Here is a 26,778-nt window from a genome sequence, read left to right as displayed (position 1 = left end):
TGGAATTTCTTAAACAAAATTTTCTTGTATCAGATGGTTTTTTACCGTGTTCCTTCCAAGTTCCTTGTCAGAAATAAACTGTCTATTAGGTATGACGATGTGTGCCTGTAATCCCAGCTACTCCAAAGGCTGAAAGGGAGGATCTCTTGGGGCCAGGAGTTCTAGTCCAGCCTGGGCAACATAGCAAGAAACCATCTCTATAAAAATAAAAAAGAAACATAAAAAGGAAAAGTGCTTGTGTTATCTTTCAGTGAAGATATATTGTATTACTGGTATAAGTATCAAGATATTTTGTGACCACTTTCTTGAATTTGAATACCTGGAGATGTACTTGGCTTTTGAGTTGTCTAAAGTATTGAGACCATAGACAGTGCAGATATGTGCCTATATCCATCCTTTCTATGACCCACCATTCTTAATGGCCTTTAGAAGGTCACTTTTTTTTCCCTCAAGTACAAGACCTTTGTTTCTGGGACAATGTGATTAATATCAACTATGAAAGAAAGATTAAGTAAATTAAAATGACTTACTATACAGCTATTGGTATATATTCTTCATGTCCAGAAGCAATTTATAATATGTCAAGAGGTCTCTCTAAAGTGGTTCTTGCCCTCTCATTTCTACCACTGGTTAGAGAATAGGTATGTGGAAAAGATGTCATAGGGCCAGGCACGATGGCTCACGCCTATAATCCCAGCACTTTGGGAGGCCGAGGCAGGTGGATCACCTGAGAACAGCCTGGCCAACATGGCAAAACCCCATCTCTACTAAAAATACAAAAATTAGCTAGGCATAGTGGCGGGTGCCAGCTGGTCCTGGCTACTTGGGAGGGTGAGGCAGGAGAATCACTTGAACCCGGGAAGCAGAGGTTGCAGTGAGCTGAGATTGAGCCACTGCACTCTGCCTGGGGAACGGAGTGAGAGGCTCCATCTCAAAAAAATAAATAAATAAATAAAAATAAGCCATAATACAAAATAGGCTAAGAATAAAGAAAAGAGCTCTTGGCCGGGCGCGGTGGCTCAAGCCTGTAATCCCAGCACTTTGGGAGGCCGAGACGGGCGGATCACGAGTTCAGGAGATCAAGACCATCCTGGCTAACATGGTGAAACCCCGTCTCTACTAAAATACAAAAAAAATTAGCCGGGCGAGGTGGCGGGCGCCTGTACTCCCAGCTACTCGGGAGGCTGAGGCAGGAGAATGGCGTGAACCCGGGAGGCGGGGCTTGCAGTGAGCTGAGATCCGGCCATTGCACTCCAGCCTGGGCAACAGAGCTAGACTCCGTCTCAAAAAAAAAAAAAAAAAAAGAGCTCTTAAAATACGCTTTCTATTTTAAGGTCATGTATTTTACCACTGAACCAGGATCTTTTCCCTTCCCTCCTTCTTTGCCTCTTTCCCTCCAGGCACTCTTGCGCATGTGCTCGCACTCATGCTCTCTCTCTCTCTCTCTCTCTCTCTCTCTCTCTCTCCTTTCTCTCTCTTTCTTTAAATGAGAGTCTCACTCTGTTGCCCAGGCTGGAGTATAGTAGTGCAACCTTGACTCACTACAACCTCCACCTCTGAGGCTCAAGCAATTCTCCTGCCTCAGCCTCCAAGTAGCTGGGATTATAGGCATGTGCCACCACGCCCAGCTAATTTTTTGTATTTTTAGTGGAGATGGGGTTTTACCATGTTGACCAGGCTGGTCTCGAACTCCAGGCCTCAAGTCATCTGCCCACCTGGGCCTCCCAAAGTGCTGAGATTACAGGTGTGAGGCCTTGCACCCAGTCTCTCTCTCTCTCAAGGAAAAAAGAGGAGAAAAGAAAAGGGGGTTTGGGCTATACGCACTAATGCTCTCTCTCCCTGCTTTCTAGTTATGCGAACTGAAATATGAAGAACTAGTTGGGAAGTGGAAATTCTGTTTCTTCTAAAATTCTACAGCTGTTCTGGGCACCGCTGATGTTTATAACCTTCTCTCACAGATGTTACATTTTATGAACTGTGACTCATTAGGGTGGTTCTAGCATCTTTAGATGGACAGAAATCCCCAAGGACAGGATGATTACATAAGTCTGCTTCACTCAAAACCTGAAATATTGGAATAGAATATTTCCTGGGGCGGGGTGGGGGAAGCAGTAAGACTTTGCCATACTTCAACGAATCAGAAACACTAATGATTTCAGTTGGTTCTTTTCTGTGGGAGGAATGAGGGAGGTACAATAGTCTTGTTTGGGAAGGTTTTGTTTTCATTTGCAGAATGTTTTTAATTTGTGTAGGCTTTTTGGTTTGGACCTTGATCTATATTTTTGTTCCAATGTGCAAAAAACCATTTACTGGAAGACATTGTTTGAATGTCCAAGGGACTGGATTTGGTGCTTGTTTGAGGAATGGAGAGTAATACAAGAGCTAGAATATATGGTGCTGCTATCTTTGAGCTTCTCAGTTAGGAAACACCAGGGGCAGAATCATAAAAGTTTAGAATTAGATGTCACCTGTATTTTCCACATTTGATACCTGGGGTCCCAATTGGGCCACTGACCCACCCAAAGTTACATAGCTAGTGATATTCAGAGCTACATTTTAGAACCATCTTTACTAAGTTCCAATGCTTTTTCAACACACAGGACTGCCTAATATCCACAGACTTAAACAGGATCAAGCATTATGGCAGGTCAGAACTAGGATAAGGCAATTGAGGCAAAATTTAACAGGTACCAAAAGCCTCAGTAATTAAAATTAACAGAAAATAATCCACGATTAACAAAATACCAAATTTTTAAACAAAGACAAGGTCCTACCCTGCTCTTCCATAACCCAGCTTCACCTGTCTCACTCTAATCTCAGCCCTCCATCATACAATCTGAACTTTTGGGTGGATCAAGGGGGAAAACCAACATGGAAAATATTCCACTGGCTGGAATCCCTGGATGTGTAGAGCGAGCTGTCCAGGTGTTCGAAGATGGATCACAAACCTTTGTGCACAATAGTGTATTGAGAGAAAATGGCTCTCATTTGTTTTAATAAAGAAGTGATGGCAGTTTTGAGGGTAAAACTACAAAAAGAAACAGACTGGGTTGAGCATGGTGGCTCACACCTGTAATCCCAGCACTTTGAGAGGCTGAGGTGGAAGGACTGCTTGAGCCCAGGAGTTCTAGACCAGCCTGGGCAACATAGCAAGACCCCATTTCTACAAAAAAAAATTTTAATTACAATGAAATTTTTAAAATGAAACTGAAGAGTAAAGGGGAGACTCAAGATGTGACAGTGGGTCATAACCTCTACAGGGCACTGCTCCCAGAATGAACCCCATTCCATTCAAGAGCACTGCTAGGCAGAGCACAGAATGGAATCCCCAGAATCCTACAAAGGGATTTAGTTGGAGGGCTTTGATTAGAGCAAGATACTGGGTTAAAATTTTTCTTTCCGTGTTTGATTTTCTTCTCTCTCATCCATGTCCTGCGCCTGAAGTGTTAACGAGCACCTGGATTTGCACCATCTGAAGTACCCTTGCCCTTAGAAAACCTAGAAGGAAAAAACCTAAAAGCAATCACACTGGGTCCCAGAGGAAAGGACAGGCCCTTGGACAAATGCAATCCTACAGGTTCACATAGGAGTCCTACAGGTCACCAAGAGAGGCTGAAAGGGCATTGGGGACTTAACCAGCTCCGGAGCAGTAAAGAATATGCATTTGGGCTGGGCGCAGTAGCTCACACCTGTAACCCCAGCACTTTGGGAGGCCGAGGCTGGCAGATCATGAGGTCAAGAGATTGAGACCAGCCTGGCCAATATGGTGAAACCCCGTCTTTACTAAAAATACAAAAATTAGCTAGGTGTGGTGGTGTGTGCCTGTAGTCCCAGCTACTTGGGAGGCTGAGGCAGGACAAATTGCTTGAACCTAGGAGGCGGAGGTTGCAGTGGGCCAAGATTACGCCACTGCACTCCAGCCAGGGAGACAGAGCAAGACTCGGTCTAAAAAACAAACAAAAAAAGAATATGCATTTGCCTGAGTGTCCTCTCTTCATTTATTCCTCAGAATCCAGCTTGCAGAGGCTGGATGAGAGTTGGTTTATGTCTGGCAATTTGGTTCTTGTAAAGTCATCCTGCAGTGACTTTAACAACAGAGTCAGAACCAGCCCAAGGAACACAGCAGACCCTGGGCAAATGTGGACTTCTGATATAGTACTAAAATAAAGCTATGATAAAAGCTCAAAATTAAAAACTGTTCTTACAAACTGGCTGTTCCACTGGGTCTGGAGGTGGAGATGAGAAGACGGGAGTGATGAGGAAGAGTCTAAGAAAGAACCAAAGTCGCTTTCTTTTCTATGCATTCTTCTGGGCTTCCTCCTATCAAGTCATCCTCCTCTGCAGGGAAGAATGGTTTATTTTGTGTTTTGTTTTGTTTTTTCTTTCAGCTACAGGTGCAGTTCTAGAAAAGGAATGTAGATTTATTCTCTAAAATTCAGCATCGCTCTTTCCTGGTTTAAACACTATTTATTTATTTATTTTTATTTTTATTTATTTTTTTGAGACAGAGTGTTGCTCTGTCACCTAGACTGGAGTGCAGTGATGTGATCTTGGCTTACTGCAAACTGCGTCTCCAGGGTTCCAGCGATTCTCCTGCCTCAACCTCCAAGTAGCTGGGATTACAGGTGTGTGCCACCACCCTTGGCTAATTTTTGTATTTTTAGTAAAGATAGGGTTTCACTGTGTTTGCCAGGCTGGTCTCAAACTCCTAAGCTCAAGTGATCCACCCACCTCAGCCTCCCGGAGTGCTGGGATTACAGGCATGGACCTGGCCTGGTTTAAGCACTTTTTTTTTTTTTTTTTTTTTGAGACAGAGTCTCGCTCTGTCGCCCAGTCTGGAGTGCAGTGGCCGGATCTCAGCTCACTGCAAGCTCCGCCTCCCGGGTTTACGCCATTCTCTTGCCTCAGCCTCCCTAGTAGCTGGGACTACAGGCGCCCACCACCTCGCCCGGCTAGTTTTTTGTATTTTTTTTTTAGTAGAGACGAGGTTTCACCGTGTTAGCCAGGATGGTCTCGATCTCCTGACCTCGTGATCTGCCCGTCTCGGCCTCCCAAAGTGCTGGGATTACAGGCTTGAGCCACCGCGCCCGGCCATTTTTTTTTTTTTTGGAGATGGAGCCTCACTCTGTCGCCCAGGCTGGAGTACAGTGGTGCGATCTCAGCTCACTGCAAGCTCCGCCTTTCATGCCGTTCATGCCATTCTCCTGCCTCAGCCTCCCAAGTAGCTGGGACTACAGGCGCCTGCCACCACACCCGGCTAATTTTTTTGTATTTTTAGTAGAGACGGGGTTTCACCCTGTTAACCAGGATCGTCTTGATCTCCTGACCTCGTGATCCGCCTGCCTTGGCCTCCCAAAGTGCTGGGATTACAGGTGTGAGCCACTGCATGCAGCCTGGTTTAAGGACTTTTGAAGAAGGATTCTTGTGCCCCAAATGCCTGGTAGTTAAGAACATAGGCATTTACCAATTTAGACAAGAATGCTAAACACGCCACTGAATAGTTTTTGGGGTTTTGTTTGTTTGTTTGTTTTTGAGATGGAGTATCATTCCTATTGCCAAGGCTGGAGTGCAGTGGCGTGATCTCGGCTCACTGCAACCTCCACCTCCCTGGTTCAAGTGATTCTTCTGCCTCAGCCTCCTTAGAAGCTGGGATTACGGGCATGCGTCACTACTCCCAGCTAATTTTATATTTTTAGTAGAGACGGAGTTTCTCTATGTTGGTCAGGCTGGTCTTGAACTCCCAACCTCAGGTGATCCACCCACCTCAGCCTCCCAAATCCCCTCCTAAATCCCCTCCTGGGATTACAGGCGTGAGCCACCGCACCTGGCCTCTGAATAGTTTTTATACATTTTTTAATTTTCTTGACCTTCAGCTTCCTAATCTGTAAATAGAGAATAAGAGCTCAAAAATGATATCCATTATCATAGAGTCTTGCCCTTGAAGGATGATGTGAAAAGTCGCTTAATGCATGAGTCAGTGCCTTCTGGAGTATCCCCAGCCAGCAGTATCCAGGCTGTGATCAAACTCCCTTAGTGCCCACCCAATGCAATGCATTCTGCTTGCTTGCTTGCTTGCTTGTTTTGTAGACTTTTAACTTTCTCAATATTAAACAGATGTAACTTCTTGCTTCTCTTAAGCCAAAATGTTCTTGACTATTATGCCAACATTTTCTGCCCTGGCATCTTCAAGTATCTGAAGATAGTCATCAAACTGCTTAAGTCTTCCTTTCTCACTGGTTCCTTAAGCATTCCAACAAAGACTAATTTCAAGTCCCCTCCATAACCCTCCAGAGTTCTTTCTTTTGCACTGCTTTTGTTTTCCAACGGTCTCTCCAATGTCTGTTTTGCAGAACTCAACAATCTGTTCCAAATATAGATTGGCCATGAGAAAATAGAGTGTTGCAGTTACCAGCTTTTTTTTCATTACCATAAAATAATTTAAAATGTCTATGATGGACCAGGCATGGTGGCTCATGCCTGTAATCCCAGCACTTTGGGAGGCCAAGGCGGGCAGATCACAAGGTCAGGAGATCGAGACCATCGGCTAACATGGTGAAACCCCGTCTCTACTAAAACTACAAAAAAAATTAGCTGGGCGTGGTGGTGGGCACCTGTAGTCCCAGCTACTCGGGAAGCTGAGGCAGGAGAATGGCATGAACCCGGGAGGCAGAGCTTGCAGTGAGCCGAGATTTTGCCACTGCACTCCAGCCTGGGCAACAGAGCGAGACTCCGTCTCAAAAAAAAAAAAAAAAAATGTCTATTATGGCCAGTGTAGTGGCTCATGCCTGTAATCCCAACACTTTGGGAGCCTGAGGCAGGCACATCACTTGACGCCAGGCGTTCAAGATCAGCCTGGCCGACATGGCGAAACCCTATCTCTATTAAAAATACAAAAATTAGCCGGGCGTGGCTACTTGGGAGACTGAAGCATGAGAACTACTTGGACCTGGGAGGTGGAGGTTGTAGTGAGCCATATCACGCCACTGCACTCCAGCCTGGGTAACAGAGCGAAATTCTGTCTCCAAAAAAATGAAATAAAATAAAAGCCCATAACAAATATCTTAAACCATTAAATCATCACAATAATGAATCTGGCACCCCCATTGTTTAGTTGTGATCAACGAGCAAGTCTTTTAACCTGTGGTTTATCTTTTATGTCTACATTTTATCCTATACTCCTCTGTATCTCCTCCTAGGAGGCAAAAAGGCAAAAATATTTTCAAGCATTCTGTACGAATGAAAGGAAGTTCTAGAATTTTCCTCCTCCCCCTCCTTTTGCTGCTGTGTTGAAACAGCGTTACCGTTGCTACAAAAACAAGTTTCCCTCCCCTCCCCTTCACTGAGTTCACGTATTACCTCTCTGGATAATGAACAGTATTGTTTTGTGAAGTGGCTGCAATCTCAATATATTCTGCAAGTTCCCTGATTACTGTTCCCTCCCCTTTAGGAGACAGCCTTTTCTTTCTTTAAGAGAGGAAGTATCTTGATGTAAATTAAAATAAGAATACATTGACCACCAATTCAGTTTCCAGCCTAAACCGGATATTCTCCCTGGACTTCTATAAATGTCACTGACAGTGTGTGATTGAGAACGAAAACATCTTCAGTGCCAAACAATAATGAAATAGAAGGCAGAGATACAGGAATACAAATTTCCACCATGTTTCCTGGGCTTTTCAGAAGCCTGTCTTGGCCTGTAGAGATTTCAGGTCATGATTAAATATTCTAGTCTCAGACATAGTCACTTGTAGCCTTTAAAAAAATTTTTAAACCATGGGTAATATCTATATATGAGAAGTTTTATAATCTGGTAGGTACCCTGCCGTGATACTTGCTTCCAAAATCAGTTCTTTGTTATGTTACGATACATAACATTGCCCAGAAGACACTAAAGAGGATGAAAGCTTTAGTTCTGACTGTTTATATGGATGAACGTATCTGCAACATAAGCTAAACATTTCGGATCTCTAACAGTTGTCCAGTCACATGCCCTACAAATGTAAAGTTACAGAAGTTCTGTGCCATCAAGGTTTCCAAATTCAGTGCCCATATTCTTCCTGATAAAAAGTGACTTGTATACACAGAGATCTCTTTTTAAGAAAACACAGCTGGGGCCGGGTGTGGTGGCTCACGCCAGTAATCCCAGTACCTTGAAAAGCTGAGCCAGGTGGATCACCTAAGGTGAGGAGTTCAAGACCAACCTGGCCAACATGGTGAAACCCCGTCTCTGTTAAAAATATAAAAGCTAACTGGGCATGGTGGCGGACACCTGTAATCCTAGCTACTCGGGAGGCTGAGGCAAGAGAATCACTTGAACCCAGGAGATGGAGGTTGCAATGGGTCAAGATTGTGCCATTGCACTCCAGCCTGGGTGACAGAGCAAGACTTGGTCTCGAAAAAGAAGAAAACACAGTTGGCCCTCCATATCTGTAGGTTCACAGGTCAAAAATATTCAGAAGAAAAAAAATCAATGGCTATATCTGTACTAAACATGCCCAGGCTTTTTTTTTCTTATTGTCATTCCCTAAACAATACAACAACTATTTCATAGCATTTATACTGTATTAGGTGTTATGAGTAATCTAAAGAGGATTTAAAGTAAATGGGATGATGTGCATAGGTTTTTTTTTTTCTAGTTTATAAACTGAAACAAGTGGTAACTTCTTCCCAAGCTTTATCTCAAGTCTTGGAAAGAATCATAATGTAACAATGTAATGTTTGAAAGTCTTGATCATAGATAGAAATCTCCAAATTAGTACAGTTATCCTTCAGTATCCACCGGAGACTCATTTCAGGACCTCCCATGCATACCAAAATCCAAGAATGTTCAAGTCCCTGATATAAAATAGTATACTATCTTCTCACCCTTTTCATGAAGTAACTCAAAGAAGTCCCACTCTCTCTCTCTGCTTCCCTTTTATTATCCACTGCTTTTAAAAGTCCTAAGCTAAAACTTGTAGATAATGATCAATACCTACAATTATTGAGCATGCTTTGTGTGCCAGGCACTGAGCTAACCACTTTTTAAGGATTTCCTCATGTGATCATTACGGCAACCCTATGAGTTAGGTGCTATTACTATTCCCATTTTACAAGGGAGGAAACAGGTTTCTTGGTAGCAGGTGATTTGTCCATGATCCCACAGCCAGAAACAGGAAGAACTGGGATTTGAGAGCGGGCAGTCTAATTCTACAACCCATAGACCGTGATAGTGCCTGATATTTACATTATACATGTGTGTTAATGATCTTAAAGTCTGCAAAGGAATTAAGCCTAAAAGTTTCTTCATAACCTAAGGATAATCATTCACCCCCAGCAATTAACAGAGCCATACAGATTGTACAAGTTAGAACACTAATTTCTGGGTGGAGCATTAAAACAACAGGTACATAAGTGGGCGTTGACTTCCCGTACATGGGCTGTGTTCTCTTTTTTCAAACTGTCAAAGTGAAGCATGGGGGCTGACGCGCGGATGAGGCTGCAAATGCCTTTTATGACAAGAATTCGATCCCAGCATCATGAAAATAGGTATTATTAATTTCCATTTGATTCAATTATTCTTTGAAAAGGAAAAATTTTCTCTCTCCTAATCTCACTGCCTTTAAAACTGATAAAACATTTGTATGCCTAAAATTAGCTCGCTTTTGTGTTCAAGGTTTTCAATGCCAACTCAAGAAAAACGTTATTGTGAAGATTATTCGCAATTCATCTAAGCTTCCTGAAAGATTCTATTCATTTCTCAAATCAGTGTCTTTCAAATACATCTCCCTCATCTCAATTCTCTCACTGTGTAAGGCCCTTCCATCTTTGACTTCCATTGTGGTAATAGGCTCCTGAATGATTGTCTTACTTCCATTCAAATACTTTTCCAAACCATCTTGCAAACTGCTACCAGATGATCTTTACAAAAACAAATATTCTGTCACGTCGCTCCCTGCTACAAACATTGTTACGTGCTTTGGGAGCAATGGAATAAAATCTAAACCCTTAAGCATGACATTCAAAGGCCTTTGTCATCAGAACACTCCCATTGATGTTATCCCTTCTCGAGCCAAATCAAAATACTTTCATTCTTCCTAATATACCAAAGAATATTGTCATTTGTCTTAATGCCTGGCATTAAGTAATAAATGACACAGGAGCTACAGCTAGGCAAGCTGCGTCTCTATTACAGGATAAGCTATGCCAGGGGTTGGGGTGTGAGGGTTATTCTACCACCTCCCAACTGGCAGCAGCGACAATATCACCACCCAACCTTCAATTTCCATCTAGCCTCCCTTTCCTTCCCTTGGGTGAATAAAGAGGGTCTCTTTTTAAAGTGTTGTTGTGCCTCAACGCCTTCCAAGCAGAGATCGTTCATCTGAATGGCAACAAAATACTCTACTGATGCCAAACATCTTGAGTGCATTGTGGGGTGTAGTATAGTTTATGTTTGACAGTGGAAAATACTCAGCAATGTCCCAAATACTACCTCCCCAGGGCAAAACACACATATACATGTTTCAAAAAATCTTTCTTCTGGCCGGGCGTGGTGGCTCAAGCCTGTAATCCCAGCACTTTGGGAGGCAGAGACGGGCGGATCACGAGGTCAGGAGTTCGAGACCATCCTGGCTAACACGGTGAAACCCCGTCTCTACTAAAAAATACAAAAAAAAAAAAAAAAAAACTAGCCGGGCGAGGTGGCGGGCGCCTGTAGTCCCGGCTACTCGGGAGGCTGAGGCAGGAGAATGGTGTAAAAACCCGGGAGGCAGAGCTTGCAGTGAGCTGAGATCCGGCCACTGCACTCCAGCCTGGGCGACACAGCGAGACTCCGTCTCAAAAAAAAAAAAAAAAAAAAATCTTTCTTCCCTAAGAAGACAGCCCTTGAAAAACAGCTTGCTGACCATATGTTTGATAGGTCATGGATCTGTGGTTTTCACTGGAGAAATCTCTCTTGTGTCCATCAATTCTTTCTATTCATTCTTTTTTTTTTTTTTTTTTTTTTTTTTAAATGAAGTCTCACTGTATTGCCCAGGCTGGAGTGCAGTGGCACCATCTTAGCTCACTGCAACCTCCACCTCCCGAGTTCAAGCAATTCTCCTCCCTCAGTCTCCTGAGTAGCTGGGACAGGCACGCACCACCACACCCGGCTAATTTTTGTATCTTTAGTAGAGACGGGTTTCACCATGTTGGCAAGGCTGGTCTTGAACTCCTGACTCAAGTGATCCGCCTGCCTCAGCCTCTCAAAGTGCTGGGATCACAGGCGTGAGCCACTGCTCCCTGCCTTTTCTATTCCTTCCTGTTATCTAGTCAGAAGCAAAATACATGTTCCCCCAACAGCTGCTGTGGTGTTAACAGGAGACATATTCAGAGCTTGAGTTCTTTTTACCAGAGTGTGTGGAGAACTCTACACAGGCAACCTACGTAGACAAAGTTCACAATATCAAGTCCTTCTCTCTGTTCAAACCAGCTTAGAGCCTAAACTGCCTTAAGATTCTTTGAGGTGTACGTTTTTTGCAGTGGTCCATGAAAACCCATCTAACTCAACAATACAGAACAAAATTAAACCTCTCTTCATTCACCAAATGTTCTGCCAGAAAGAATCTTTGTGTTTTGTCAAGGTAGATGAACAAAATGTTTCCCTCTATAGCCAAGCCTTGTTGAAAGCCACACTTAAAAGTTTAATGTTACACACCCCTACCAGGTGTCCTTCCCCAAAATCATCTGGATTTTAGAGACTGTTTATTATTACACTTTCTGCCAGACCTCTTGCAGTAAAATTTATTTATTTAGAAAAGAGTTTCAGCTTTGCCATCTATTAAATCTGAATAGATCAGACACCAGATTGTTTAATTCAATAGGTAGTTCTATACTCCACAAGCACACGATTTGCCATTTGAGTATCTAGGTAGAAGTAACCCAGGAATGTGATAACGTGGGTCCTCAAAGCAGCTGAATCCCTGCAGTAAATATGTCCCTTCACTTTCTATGGAACTTAAACCAGAGGCTTCATGGAGGTTCTCTGAACCTTGCTTCACACCAAGCATTTTTCACACACTTCTAATAGACTTGGGAGGCCCTACATATACCCCTGTTCACAGTACAGCTTGGCGGTTAAGTGGCTACACAAACTTTCTATGCTCATAGAGACCTTTATTAGTCTTTATTTCAGTCAGAATTATTTATGTGCCTTTCAGCAGCACCTATGGTTTAAGACAAATACAGTAGCCATTTCCTCTTTTCTGTCAAGTTGAAAAGCCTCATCCTGGCTTTGTTATTGTGCTCTTCCAAACTGAGAAGACTACATGGACATCTCAATGGAAAGTCACTGCCGACCAAGACCACTTGATCCTGCCTGTTTAATGATCCTGTTTATTTTAAACCTGGATTTAAAGACCTAATGCTGCCGGGCGTGGTAGCTCACACCTGTAATCCCAGCACTTTGGGAGTTCAAAGGGGGTGGAGCACTTGAGGTCAGGAGTTCAAGGCCAGCCTGTCCAACATGGCAAAACCCTGTCTCTACTAAAAATACAGAAATTAGCCGGGTGTGGTGGCGCATGCCTGTAATCCCAGCTACTTGGGAGGCTGAGGCACAAAAATCACTTGATTTTTCACACTTGATTCTCGAGTGAGAATTGCTTGAATCTGGGAGGTGGAGGTTGCAGTGAGCTGAGACTGCACCACTCCACTCCAGGCTGAATGACAGAAAGAGACTCTGTCTCAAAAATTAAAAAAAAAAGAGACCTAATATCCACCTACTATCTGTCTTCATTTCTGATTACTGCCCAGCACAGCCTCTTTCTATCGCCCAGACATCCCTCCTATTTACCTCTGATCCTTCATTCACATCCTCCCATCAGCCCTCAAAAACTATTTGTATATATGCATATGTATATATGTGTGTGCATGTATATATGTATATCTTCACACGGCTAAATTGAGGAAAAATTTCCCCCATTTTCTTTTTGTGTCTCTTTTTGTCCTTTCTCTCTTATCCCACCAAAAATAAACAGGGAACTACGACACGACATGATTGATTATACAGTGTAATACGACTTTTTAATAATTTAAAGAAACATCTCTATAGGCCCTTTAAGTTGGCAGAAATGCTCAAGGTAGTAAGCTTTCTTTGTAAACACATTTTGCCTTTGAAAGCACCGATATTACTTTGAGATTGCATTATTACACAGTTCATTTTCACCCTCTAATCTCCACAGATTGGGTCTGTCAGTTCCTACCTGTAAGCTGTGCTCTGCCCCAAAGTTACACTCAACCATGTTTCTAGTTCAAAGTATAACTTAGCAGACACCTCACCCACTTCTACTTCATTCTTTTTTTTATTTTATATTTTGAGATGGAGTCTCATTCTGTTGCCAGACTTGAGTGCAGTGGTGTGATCTCAGCTCACTGCAACCTCCGCCTTACTGCACCTGGCTAATTTTTGTGTTTTTAGTAGAGACAGGGTTTTGCCATGTTGGCCAGCCTGGTCTTGAACTCCTGACTTCAAGTGATCTGCCTGTCTTGGCCTCCCAAAGTGCTGAGATTACAGGCATGAGCCACCAGGCTTGGCCTTCATTCTCTTTTCTGGAAAAAAATGTATTCTTATTTTCATAGAGGCAGGGTCTTCACTATGTTGCCCAGGCTGGTCTTGAACTCCTGGGCTCAAGCAGTGCCCTTGCCTCAGCCTCCAAAAGTGCTGGGATTACAGGTGTGGGCCCCTGTGCCTGGCCTACTTCATTCTCTAATCAGGGTAACTGGGTTACTGCCTAGTGAGCTATGATTCTGCCACTGCTCTCCAGTCTGGGTGACAGAGCAACACCCCTGTCTTAAAAAAAAAAAAAAAAAAAAAAGGCAGCAGAAAAAAAGGCAGCAGAAAAAAAGGCAGCAGAGTCTTACCAGCAGCACCTCTTTAACCCACCATAGTCAACTGCAAAACCTCCTTCATGTTAAGTCTTCATGGCTAAAAAGGGGATTTCCTAAATACCTCCCTAACCATTGCTGGGGTAAGAGTTCCTCCTCATAAGGCCAGTTTCTTTCCCTTTCTGTCCCCTCTAAGGGAAGCTCCCCTCTGCCTCCTCCAGTGAGCTTCTGAAGCCATAACCATTGTGAGAAATAGCTCCTACCTCAAAGACTTCTTATAACATCTTGTCACAGGAGGTGAGCACTGCCAGGGCTCCACCACAGTGCTCAAAGGCAGGGCCTAGAAAGTCATATTAGTTAGGATACAGGTTCAGCTGCTTTAACAAAAGCCCATTCCAGCCAGGCGCAGTGGCTCAAGGCTGTAATCGCAGCACTTTGGGAGGCTGAGATGGGCGGATCATGAGGTCAGGAGATTGAGACCATCCTAGCTAACACAGTGAAACCCTGTCTCTACTAAAAATATAAAAAATTAGGTAGGCGTGGTGGTGGGCACCTGTAGTCCCTGCTACTCTGGAGGCTGAGGCAGGAGAATGGAATGAACCTGGGAGGCGGAGCTTGCAGTGAGCTGAGATCCGGCCACTGTACTCCAGCCTGGGTGACAGAGCGAGACTCCGTCTCCAAAAAAAAAAAAAAAAAAAAAAAAAGGCCTGTTCCACAGACCCACTCAGTTTTGTAAGAAAAAAATAAATAGCCCAAAAGGATTCCAGGAGAATATTTTCACTTAGTAATCTAAAGGAAGTGGTCCAGAAAAGTAGGGCAGCTCTGTTCCATGAGGTCACCCAGGGGCCCAAACTTCTATAAATGAAAAACCATGTTTTCTTCATTTATATGGTGCAAGGTGGCTCATCACTGCATCTATATTCTAGCCCACGAGAAGAGGAGGAAAGGGGATGTAGAAGTCCTTGGACTCTGGTACAGAAGGCTCCAATGTCAGGGGTTATATTTGACTTCAAGAAAACTGTTGGTTCTATCTTCAAAATATACCTAGAATCTAATCATTTCCCATCACCTTCACTGCTACCACCTATTCCAAGCCACTGTCATCTCTGGCCAGGATTATTGCAATAATTTTCCATCTGGTCTGCCTATTTCTTACTTGTTTGCCCCACCATTATACCTAACAGTCTATTCTCAACAGAGCAGAAAGAGGGATCTTTCTATAATAAAAATCAGATTGCTTTTTCCCTTTGCAAAAATCCTTCAAAGGCTGACAAGCATCTATATGATGTAACCTCCTACGTTCTTGTTGAATTTTTTCCTTCTCATCTTCCTCTTGCTTGGTTTTCTCATTCTATCCTAGACAGACGGGCATCCTTATTGCTTCTAGAATATGTTAGACACACTTCTGCCATAGCAAGAGTGCCTGGAACACTCTTGCTGGAAATATCCACGACTAATTCCCTCACCTCCGTCAAGCCTTTGCTGTTATTTTCTCAACGAGTCCTTCTCAGACCACCTTATTGAAAATTAAAACCAGGCTGGGTGCAATGGCTCAAGCCTGTAATCCTAGCATTTGGGATGCTGAGGTAGGCAGATCACTTGAAGTCAGGAGTTTGAGACCAGCCTGGCCAACATGATGAAACCCAATCTGTACTAAAAATATGAAAATTAGCTGGCTGTGGTGGCTCATGCCTGTAACCCCAGCTACTCGGAGGCCGAGGCAGGAGAATCACTGGAACCCAGGATGCGAAGGCTGCAGTGAGTTGAGATCATGCCACTGCACTCCAGCCTAGGCAACAGAGCAAGAATCTGTCTTAAAGAAAAGAAAGAAAGAAAGAAAGTTAAAACTACCTTCTATTCCCTTTATCCTGTTCAATTTTTTTCATCTTTCTATAGCACTTACCGTATTTTAATATACTATGTAATTTTAATTACTTTTTTACTATCTATCCCTACCTGGTAAATATAAAATCTAAGAGGGAAGAAATAGTTGTCTTATTTAGTGAAGTATCTCAGTAGAGTAGTGCCTGAACAATGTGAGCACACCAAATATTGACTGAATGAATGAGTGATCGGGATTCAAAAATGGTGGTTGCCACTCCTGAGTTAGTCTTATGGGTTGTATGGTAACTCTCCTCCCCCACCAAAAAAAGATATGTTGAAGTCCTAACCCCCATTACCTCAGACTGTGACCTTATTTGAAATGGGGTCTAGGTTGGGCACAGTGGCTTATGCCTGTAATCCCAGCACTTTGGGAGGCTGAGGCAGCCAGATCACGAGGTCAGGAGTTCGAGACCAGCCTGGCCAACATAGTGAAACCCCATCTCTACTAAAAATATAAAAATTAGCCAGATATGGTGGCGCACGCCTGTAGTCCCAGCTACTCAGGAGGCTGAGGCAGGAGAATCGCTTGAACCCAGGAGATGGAGGTTGCAGTGAGCCAAGATCATGCCACTGCACTCCAGCCTAGGCAACAAGAGCGAAACCCTGTCTAAAAGAATAAAAAATAAAAAAATATATAAAAATTTAAAAAAAGAGGGAGAGAGAAATGGGGTCTTTACAGAGGCAATAGAATAGAAAATAGAATGAGGTAAGGGTGGGCCCTAATCCAAAATGACTGCTGTCTTTATATAAAGGGGAGATTTAGACACAGAGTCACACAGGGAGAATGCTATGTGAAGATGTAGGCAGAGATCAGTGTAACACGTGTCCAAGCCAAGGAAAGCCAATGTTTGCCAGCAAACCACAAGAAGCTAGGCAAGAGGCATGGAAAAGATTTTCCAGGACAGCCCTCAGAAGGAAACAACCTTGATTTCAGACTTAGCCTCCAGACTGTGAGACAATACATTTCTGTTGTCTTAGGCCAAGCAGTTTCTGGTGCTTTGTTACTGCAGCCCTAGGAAATGAATACATTTAGTCTCTAGATATTTGGAAAGGTCTAAATGAGGTCTGGAAACTTACTTAGATCGGGAAGTACCTGAAAACTGTAAAGCAATAGCCAAACATAGTATAATAGGTAAACAAGAGTATGTCTTCAAAAGTTAACTGTGTCCACTCAAGGATTCAGTAGGACAGTTGCTAAGTTCTGCCGTCTCTCTTTTCTCCACTCTGTCCCTACCCCTCACCATCCCATCACACAAAAACATCTGCTGTAAGTCTTGGGGGAATTCCTAAGCTCCTGTTTCCCATAAAAGATTCAGGTGAGCATCAACCAGCTGTTCTTGAAGCTTTTTCTCCAAGCCTGAACTACACCTTAAATCTAATGCAATCTGCTTCCTGGAAGATTAGAACCTCTCTGGTGCAGGGCTTTCTGTTTGAAGTTGTTCGGTTCAGATAGATCACTCATCCTCAAGGCATACGCACACACATGTAAACATACCACTATCCCACCCTCCAACCCCCTTCCCCAACAGAAAGCAGAAGAAGATGTTTGCCTTCAACAGGCCCTGAGATGATCACACTGTCCCAGCAGGGTCAGTAATGACATTGGAAGGGGAGGCTCCTGACTTTTGGTGAGGATAGTGGTTAGAAGCTATTAGGGGTCTTCCATGGGCTTTTCTTTGTTTGGGGAATGAGATTCTGTTTAGGGTTTTATAAGGTGATTCAGACCACCGCATAGGCCATATGGCTTCTGAATTGCTAATAGCCTAAAGGAACAGATCATAGGTAGCTGGAAGGTAAGGATGTCCTAGTACACAGAAAAGACAAAGTTTTAGACTAAGCTGGCAAGGATCTGACACTGGGGAGAGTCAGTCACCAGAAGGAGTGAGTGAGAGGGCAGAGCGAGATCCCAGGCCTGAAAGAACGGGGCACCACCACAGGAGCCAATTCTTGCTCACTGGAGTGGGACCCGCGAAGGAAGGGATTTGGTGTCGAGGAATAAGCCAAGATCCTGGTGATAGAACTGTGGGTTGGCCGGGCGTGGTGGCTCACTCCTGTAATCCCAGCACTTTGGGAGGCCGAGGCGGGTGGATCACGAGGTCAGGAGTTCAAGACCAGCCTGGCCAAGATGGTGAAACTCTGTCTCTGCTAAAAATACAAAAAAAAAAAAAAATTAGCCGGGCACGGTGGCAGTTGTAATCCCAACTACTTGGGAGGCTGAGGCAGGAGAATCGCTTGAACTCGGGGGGCGATGGTTGCAGTGAGCCCAGATCACGCCACTGCACTCCAGCCTGGGTGACAGAGTGAGACTCCATCTCAAAAAAAAAAAACAACAACAACAACAACCAGAACTGTGGGTCAAGGTTAGAGAGAGTCTGGCAGTGACACTGATGTAGGGGTGAACTCACAAAATCTCACTTAAAGTTTTAAAATTATCTTTGGTTTGGAATGGGAGCCAATCATTTATTAAGCATCTGTTAATCAACTGTGATATATTAAGATATACAAGGCACTGGGGGTACAGCAATGACAGTCCTTATTCTCAAAGAGTTCACAGTCTATTAGGGGAGAAATTAAAAATAAATTAATGACAACATAATGTGTTAAGTGTGATAAGACAAGTATGACAGAAGAGGGGAATGCTGTCGTGGTTAAGAGCGCAGGCCATGGGTCCAACAGATCTGACTTTAGATCCTGACCCTGCAATTGCAGGTTGTGTGATCTTGAGTAAGTTACTAAGCTGCTATAAGCTTCAGTGTTGTTTCTTATAAATGAGACCAATAATAGTACAGTTGACCCTTGAACAACATGGGTTTCAACTGTGCAGATTCACTTAGGCATAGATTTTTTTCCCTCTGCCCCTACCACCCCGAGACAGCAAGACCCACCCATCCTCTTCCTCATCTTCAACCTACTTGTTGTGAAGATGATGAGGATGAAGCCCTTTATGATGGTCTACTTGCACTTAATGACTGGTAAATACATGTTTTCTTCCTTGTGATTTCCTTTTTTTTTTTTTTTTAATTGAGATGGAGTTTTGCTCTTGTTGCCCAGGCTAGAGTGCAATGGTACAATCTTGGCTCACTACAACCTCCACCTCCCAGGTTCAAGCAATTCTCCTGTCTCAGCTTCCCAAGCAGCTGGGATTACAGGCATGTACCACCATACCCAGCTAATTTTGTATGTTTAGTAGAGACAGGGTTTCATCATGTTGGTTAGGCTGGTCTTGAGCTTCTGACCTCAGGTGATCCACCCACCTCGGCCTCCCAAAGTGCTGGGATTATAGGAAAGAGCCACTGCTCTTAGCCCCTTATGATTTCCTAATAACATTTTCTTTTCTCTAGCTTACTTTGTTGCAAGAATACAGTATATAGTACATAAAACATACAAAATATGTGTTAATTGATGCTTTATATCATTAAAGCTTTTGATCAACAGAAGGCTATTAATAATTACGTTTTGAAGGAGTCAAAAGTTATATGCAAGTCAAGTTTGGTGGTGTGTTCCTGTAGTCTCCGCTACTGAGGAGGCTGAGTCAGGAAGAACCCTTGAGCTCAGGAATTTGAGTTCAGCTTGGGCAACATAGTAATACTCGTTTCTAAAAAAAAAAGAAATAGGGCCAGGCATGGTGGCTCACGCCTGTAATTCCAGCACTTTGGGAGGCTGAGATGGGCAGATTACTTGAGGTCAGGAGATCAAGACCAGCCTGGCCAACATGGTAAAACCTTGTCTCTACTAAAAATACAAAAATTAGTCAGGCATGGTGGCACAAGCCTTTAGTCTCAGCTTCTTGGGAGGCTGAGGGAGGAGAATCTCTTGAACCCAGGAGGCAGAAGTTGCAGTGAGCCAAGATCGCACCACTGCACTCCAGTCTGGCCAACAGAGCAAGAGAGTTGGTCTCAGTAATAATGATGATTATAATAATAATAATAATAATAATAATAATAAGGCCAGGCATGGTGGCTCACGCCTGTAATCCCAACACTTTGGGAGGCCAAGGTGGGCAGATCACCTGAGGTCAGGAGTTCAAGACCAGCCTGGCCAAGAAGGTGAAACCCCATCTCTACTATAAATATAAAAATTAGTAAGGCACGGTGGTGGACATCTGTAATCCCAGCTACTAGGGAGGCTGAGGCAGGAGAATCACTTGAACCCGGGAGGCGGAGGTTACAGTGAGCTGAGATTGCGCCACTGCACTCCAGCTTGGGCAACAGGGCAAGACACTGTCTCCAAATAATAATAATTATTATTATTATATTATATTTTTATTATATTATTATATTATATTATTATTATTATTATTATTATAATTATTATTATTATAGACTGGGCACAGTGACTCACTCCTATAATTCCAGCACTTTGGGAGGCTAAGGCAAGAGAATCACTTAAGGCCAGGAGTTCAAGACCAGCCTGGGCAACATAACAAGACCCCATCTCTACAAAAATAAAAATATCAGCCAGGCATGGTGGTGTACTTCTGTAGTCCCAGCTACTTGGGAGGTTGAGGTGGGAGAATCACTTGAGCCTCAGAGTTTGAAGCTGCATTGAGCTATGATTGTGTCCCTGCACTCTGACCTGGGTGACAGCGGGGGACTATGTCTCAATAACGATGAAAAGCTTTATGTAAATTTTTTTACTGTGTGTGGGGTCAGCGCCTCTAGGTACCCCCCATGTTTTTCAAGGGTCACCTGTAGTTACCTACAATGTAAGATCTTTTTTTTTTTAAGAGACGGTTTCTCACTTTGTCGCCCAGGCTTGTCTCAAACTCCTAGACTCAAGCAATCCTCCTGCCTTAGCCTCTCAAAGCACTGGGATTACAAGTGTATGTAGGATTCTTATGAGGATCAAATTAGATCATGCATGTCTGGCATCTAGTAAATTCGCAATAACATTGACTATTATTTTATTGTAAATTGTTTTAATAATAATAATTATTATTATTATTATCTGCAGGAATGTAAGTCAGAAAATTTTCTAAGAAAGGTGGCATTTGAATTGAATATTGAAGAACAAAAAGTTGCTGGGTTAGGGTTGGGAGGAAGGGAAAAAATTGCTTTTGTTTTTTAATTATGCCCTGCTAGATTTCTCAGAAGGTTTTAGGTAGGATGATGAATTCAGTGATAGTCAAATTGAATTTGAGATGACTGTGAGCAACACAGGATATGTTTTGACCTCTTTATACTATAATCTAAAATTTTACATATTTGCCTCATGTATGATTGTAGCTCCATGAAATGAATATAACTATTAATCTTTTTTCTGCTTGATCTTCAATACTGCAGATATAAATAGCACAAAATAAAATGGAAGAAGACAGAGTTGCACACAGTACACTTTTGTGCTGATTGAAAAACTGACATTTAAGTCTTCTTAACCCACAAAATTGGCCTTGATGAGAAAAAAGGCAGAGGGGCTGGGCAGGGTGGCTTATTACTGTAATCTCAGCACTTTTGGAGGCCGAGGTGGGTGGATCACGAGGTCAAGAGATTGAGACCATCCTGGACAACATGGTGAAACCCTGTCTCTACTAAAAATACCTGGAGGCTGAGGCAGGAGAATCGCTTGAACCCGGGAGGTGGAGGTTGTAATGAGCCGAGATGGCATCACTGCACTCCAGCCTGGCAACAAGCAAGACTCTGTCTCAAAAAAAAAAAAAAAAGGCCAGATGCAGTGGCTCATGCCTGTAATCACAGCACTTTGAGAGGCAGAGGCAGGCGAATCACCTGAAGTTGGGAGTTCAACACCAGCTTGACCAACATGGAGAAACCACGTCTCTACTAAAAATACAAAAATTAGCCGGGCATGGTGCCACATGCCTGTAATTCCAGCTACTCAGGAGGCTGAGGCAGGAGAATTGCTTGAACTTGGGAGGCGAGGTTGAGGTGAGCCGAGATCACGCCATTGCACTCCAGCTTGGTCAACAAGAGCAAAACTCTATCTCAAAAAAAAAAAAAAAAAAAAAACGGGCAGGGGGGTGGGCACAAAATAAAACTTACTTTGGTAGAAATTCTAAGAGACAAAATTTGGTATGGGCAAAAATTAAAGTAAAACTGATTAATAAATACAATCTTTGGCCGGACACTCTGGCTTACACCTGTAATCCCAGCACTTTGGGAGGCTGAGATGGGTGGATCACTTGAGATCAGGAGTTCGAGACCAGCCTGGTCAACATGGTGAAACCCTGTCTCTACTAAAAATACAAAAATTAGCCAGGAATGGTAGCAGGCATCTGTAATCCCAACTACTCAGGAGGCTGAAGCAGGAGAATTGCTTGAGCCCAGGAAGCAGAGGCTACAGTGAGCCGAGATCACGCCATGCACTCCAGCCTTGGTAACAGGAGGTTGTCTCAAAAAAATAAATAAATAAATAAAAAACAGGAGGCTGTCTCAAAAAAAAAAAATCTAATCTTTGTCATAAATTATTATAGAAAAGAATTATTTCAATAAGGTAAAATTTTAAATAAAGCTTAATTGCATTCTGTAGAATTATATATATATATATATCAATATAGAAATTAAGTGGTCATAATCAAATTTACTCCAAAAGCCACCTTTTGGATGAGAAGCCATCTATATTGATATAATTCTGATTACTATGTTTGCTTTCATAAACATGGACTCAAAACATCCTTGGATGCAAAATCTCAGGTCAAAATCTCCAGTCACCTGCAGGTGGATTGATTAGGAAGTAGTTGGAACTGTTTATCTAGAGTTTAAGTAGTCAGGGCAACAACAAATCCAGATTTTTCAGGAAAATTTTTTGTTTTGAGGTGGGGTCCTGCTCTGTTACCCAGGCTGGAGTGCAGTGGCTTGATCATAGCTCACTGCAGCCTCAAACTCCTGGGCTTATGCAATCCTCTTGCCTCAGCCTCCTGAGTTGGGACTACAGTATGAGCCACCAGACGTGGTTATTTTAAAAAAAAATTTTTTTGTAGAGACAGATTTTTGCTATATTTTCCAGGCTGGTCTCGAGTGATCTCTCTGCCTCAGCCTCCCAAAGTGCTGGGATTACAGATGTGAGTCACTGTGCCTGGCTGAAATACAGATTGTGAAGTTATCACTCTGTAAGTATTAATCTGTTTTCTTTTGCATTTGTCTGTAAGTATTAATCACTCTGTAAGTATTAATCTTACAGAGTGAAGTTGTCACTCTGTAAGTATTAATCTGTTTTCTTTTGCATAAAATCATAATGCATATAGGAATCTAATAAATGCTTGTTGAATGTTAGACTCTCTCTAGTCAGCCCTACAAGCATTACAAACAGAAGAATTATAACTGTAGTCTGTCATTTTAATTTACCAATTACTAAATAATTTACAGAAATGAACTCTCATGCTGGGAGAATGATAATCAGAGTGAAACTGAGGCTCACCAAGACTTGAACATATGAGTATAACCACAAGTCCTATCAAAAAATATACTGTGTTTGCTGGGCATAGTTGCTCATGCCTGTAATCCCACACTTTGGGAGGCTGAGGTAGGAGGATCACTTGAGCCCAGGAGTTCAAGACCAGCCTGGGCAACATAGTGAGACCTTGTCTCTAAAAAAATTTTAAAATTGGCTGGGCATGGTCGTGAGCACCTGTGGTCCTAGTTACTGGGGAAGCTGAGGCAGGAGGCACTTGAGCCTAGGAGGTTAAGGCTGCAGTGAGCCAAAATCATGCCATTGCACTCCAGCTTGGGCAACAGAGTGAGACCCTGTCTCAAAAAAAGGAAAAAAAATACTATGTCTAGTCCATAACCTGAAATATTTTTATCTTCATGTTCCTTATCATTCACTGAACTTTTATTTTTCTTTAAACATTTTTTTTTCTTTCTTTTCAAATTTGCTTCTACAGATTTCTTCATTCTCCATTTAGCAAGGTCATGGAAGATTTGGAGGAAACATTATTTGAAGAATTTGAAAACTATTCCTATGCCCTAGACTATTACTCTCTGGAGTCTGATTTGGAGGAAAAAGTCCAGCTGGGAGTTGTTCACTGGGTCTCCCTGGTGTTATATTGTTTATCTTTTGTCCTGGGAATTCCAGGAAATGCCATTGTTATTTGGTTCACGGGGTTCAAGTGGAAGAAGACAGTCAGCACTCTGTGGTTCCTCAATCTAGCCATTGCGGATTTCATCTTTCTTCTCTTCCTGCCCCTGTACATCTCCTATGTGGTCATGAATTTCCACTGGCCCTTTGGCATCTGGCTGTGCAAAGCCAATTCCTTCACTGCCCAGTTGAACATGTTTGCCAGTGTTTTTTTCCTGACAGTGATCAGTCTGGACCACTATATCCACTTGATCCATCCTGTCTTATCTCATCGGCATCGAACCCTCAAGAACTCTCTGATTGTCATTATATTCATCTGGCTTTTGGCTTCTCTAATTGGCGGTCCTGCCCTATACTTCCGGGACACTGTGGAGTTTAATAATCATACTCTTTGCTATAACAATTTTCAGAAGCATGATCCTGACCTCACTGTGATCAGGCACCATGTTCTGACCTGGGTGAAATTTATTGTTGGCTATCTCTTCCCTTTGCTAACAATGAGTATTTGCTACTTGTGTCTCATCTTCAAGGTGAAGAAGCGAAGCATCCTGATCTCCAGTAGGCATTTCTGGACAATTCTGGCTGTGGTTGTGGCCTTTGTGGTTTGCTGGACTCCTTATCACCTGTTTAGCATTTGGGAGCTCACCATTCACCACAATAGCTATTCCCACCACGTGATGCAGGCTGGAATCCCTCTCTCCACTGGTTTGGCATTCCTCAATAGTTGCTTGAACCCCATCCTTTATGTCCTAATTAGTAAGAAGTTCCAAGCTCGCTTCCGGTCCTCAGTTGCTGAGATACTCAAGTACACACTGTGGGAAGTCAGCTGTTCTGGCACAGTGAGTGAACAGCTCAGGAACTCAGAAACCAAGAATCTGTGTCTCCTGGAAACAGCCCAATAAGTTATTACTTTTCCACAAATCAGTATATGGCTTTTTATGTGGGTCCTCTGACTGATGCTTTCAGATTAAAATTGTTTCCAAGATAGAGAGCTGACTCTACTTTTATTGTGATTGTTTCTGGTCACTATATAGGCATCACATTTTTGTGTGGATATGAAACTTAGGAAGGATCCTCTTGACTCCTTGTGATGTGGCAATAAAAATTTTTTTTTAAACTGAAAATACTTAGGAAGGATCCACATAATTTTTTCTGCAACTTAAATGAAATGCATCATTCTTGCTAATTATACCATGGTGAATTAATCACTTTTGAAGCAATATCAGTTATTTTTTAAATAATAACTTTTCTAAAGCCTTAAGTCTTAATATTGAATATATGATTGGCCGGGCACGGTGGCTCACACCTGTAATCTCAGCACTTTGGGAGGCCAAGGCGGGCAGATCACTTGAGGTTGGGAGTTTGAGACCAGCCTGACCAACATGGAGAAACCCCACCTCTACTAAAAATACAAAATTAGCCAGTCATGGTGGCACATGCCTGTAATCCCAGCTACTCGGGAGGCTGAGGCAGGAGAATCACTTGAACCTGGGAGACAGAGGTTGTGGTCAGCTGATACCATACCACTGCACTCTAGCCTGGGCAACAAGAGCAAAACTCTATCTCAAAAATAAATAAATATATGATTAACTAATTTTTAAAACATTACAATGTTTTCTTAAATTCATTTTAATTTTGTACAAATAACCTACTAGACACATTTTTAAAATGCAACATGTATACTTAATTTCTTTATGTAATCTATGTATATACATTTATGAATTAAAGTAATTGTTGGTGATCTTAAAACATCTGTTTTAGTTAATGATTTGGGAGTTTTTTCTTCTTTCTCCCTCTCTCTCTCTCTTTGTTTTTTATAGTAGGAACAGCCTTTATTGATTGCGATGGGAAGTGGAAGAGGAGGGGATATGACAGCTCGTGTTCCTGAGACGGTGTCCACAGATACTGTCGCTACACTCCAAAAACCCAGTTAACTAATGATGCTTAATAAACTCCTCCCAACCCTAGTTCTTAAAACAATTTATACTTGTGATATTATTCTCACAATTCTGAGGGTCAGGAATTCAAAGAAGTCAGAAGGGAGGTTCATCTCTCTCTGCTTTGCAATATCTGGAGCATCAGCTGGACTGAGATGATGCAAATCACAGCTGGAAGCTGCCTAAGACATCCCCTTCACTCCCTCCCTCTCCCCTCCCAACACAGCTATTCCACTATGGCACTTCAGGGTAGCCAGACTTCTTATGTGGCAATTCAGGGCTCCAAGAGGCCAAGGTGGACATTTCTAGTCCTCTTAAAGGCTATGACTGGTACAGGTACAGTATTACTTCTACTGTATTGTATTGGTCAAAGCAGGCACAGACCAGCTCAGGTTTAAGGGGAAGAGACACAGATCCCCACCTCTCAACAAGAAGAATGTCAAAAAAAAATTGCACTCATCTTTAATCCTCTACAGTATCATTATAAACAGAAATGCTTTCAGAAAATTCTGTGTATCAGGTACCTATCAATGGTAGATTGAATAAAGAAAGTGTGGTACATCATGGACTACTACACAGCCATAAAAAATGTCCTTTGCAGCAACATGGATGGAACTGGAGGCCATTACCCTAAGTAAATTAGTGCAGGAACAGAAAACCAAATACTGCATGTTCTCACTTGTAAGTGGGAGCTAAGGCTGGGCTTAGTGGCTAATGCCTGTAATCCCAGCACTGTGGGAGGCCGAGGTGGGTGGATCACCCGAGGTCAGGAGTTCAAGACCAGCCTGGTCAACAAGGTGAAACCCCATCTCTACTAAAAATACAAAATTTAGCCAGTCGCTAATCCCAGCTACTCAGGAGGCTGAGGCAGGAGAATCACTTGAACCTGGGAGGCGGAGATTGCAGTGAACCGAGATCATACCACTGCACTCCAGCCTGGGCAACAGAGTAGGATTCTGTTTCAAAAAAAAAAAAAAAAAAAAAGGTCAGGTTCAGTGGCTCCCACTTGTAATTCCAGCACTTTGGGAGGCCGAGGGAGGGGAGATCACAAGATCAAGAATCAAGATCAGCCTGACCAACATGGTGA

At 42.8% G+C, this 26,778-nt stretch overlaps 1 protein-coding gene across 5 annotated transcripts in view; it reads left to right on the top strand.

Annotated features, from left to right (window-relative positions):
- CMKLR2 (chemerin chemokine-like receptor 2) overlaps nucleotides 1-25,503 on the top strand; it is a 48,508-nt gene extending 23,005 nt beyond the window's left edge. For 3 of the 5 annotated variants that reach the window (XM_011717950.2, XM_011717949.2, XM_011717951.2), the window contains exon 3: nucleotides 23,561-25,503. In XM_011717950.2, the coding sequence (XP_011716252.1) occupies nucleotides 23,589-24,656 (1,068 nt within the window). In that variant the 5' untranslated portion in view covers nucleotides 23,561-23,588 and the 3' untranslated portion in view covers nucleotides 24,657-25,503. Of the gene's footprint in view, nucleotides 1-22,683; nucleotides 22,787-23,560 lie in introns of all 5 variants that reach the window. The other 2 variants (XM_071073281.1, XM_071073282.1) reach the window with 1 other exon arrangement.
- Nucleotides 25,504-26,778: the final 1,275 nt, after the last annotated feature.

Source organism: Macaca nemestrina, chromosome 11 (assembly GCF_043159975.1).
Source record: "Macaca nemestrina isolate mMacNem1 chromosome 11, mMacNem.hap1, whole genome shotgun sequence".
Taxonomy (NCBI): Eukaryota; Metazoa; Chordata; class Mammalia; order Primates; family Cercopithecidae; genus Macaca; species Macaca nemestrina.
Note: the sequence above shows the minus strand (reverse complement) of the source record. Positions and strands in the feature narration are given on the sequence as shown.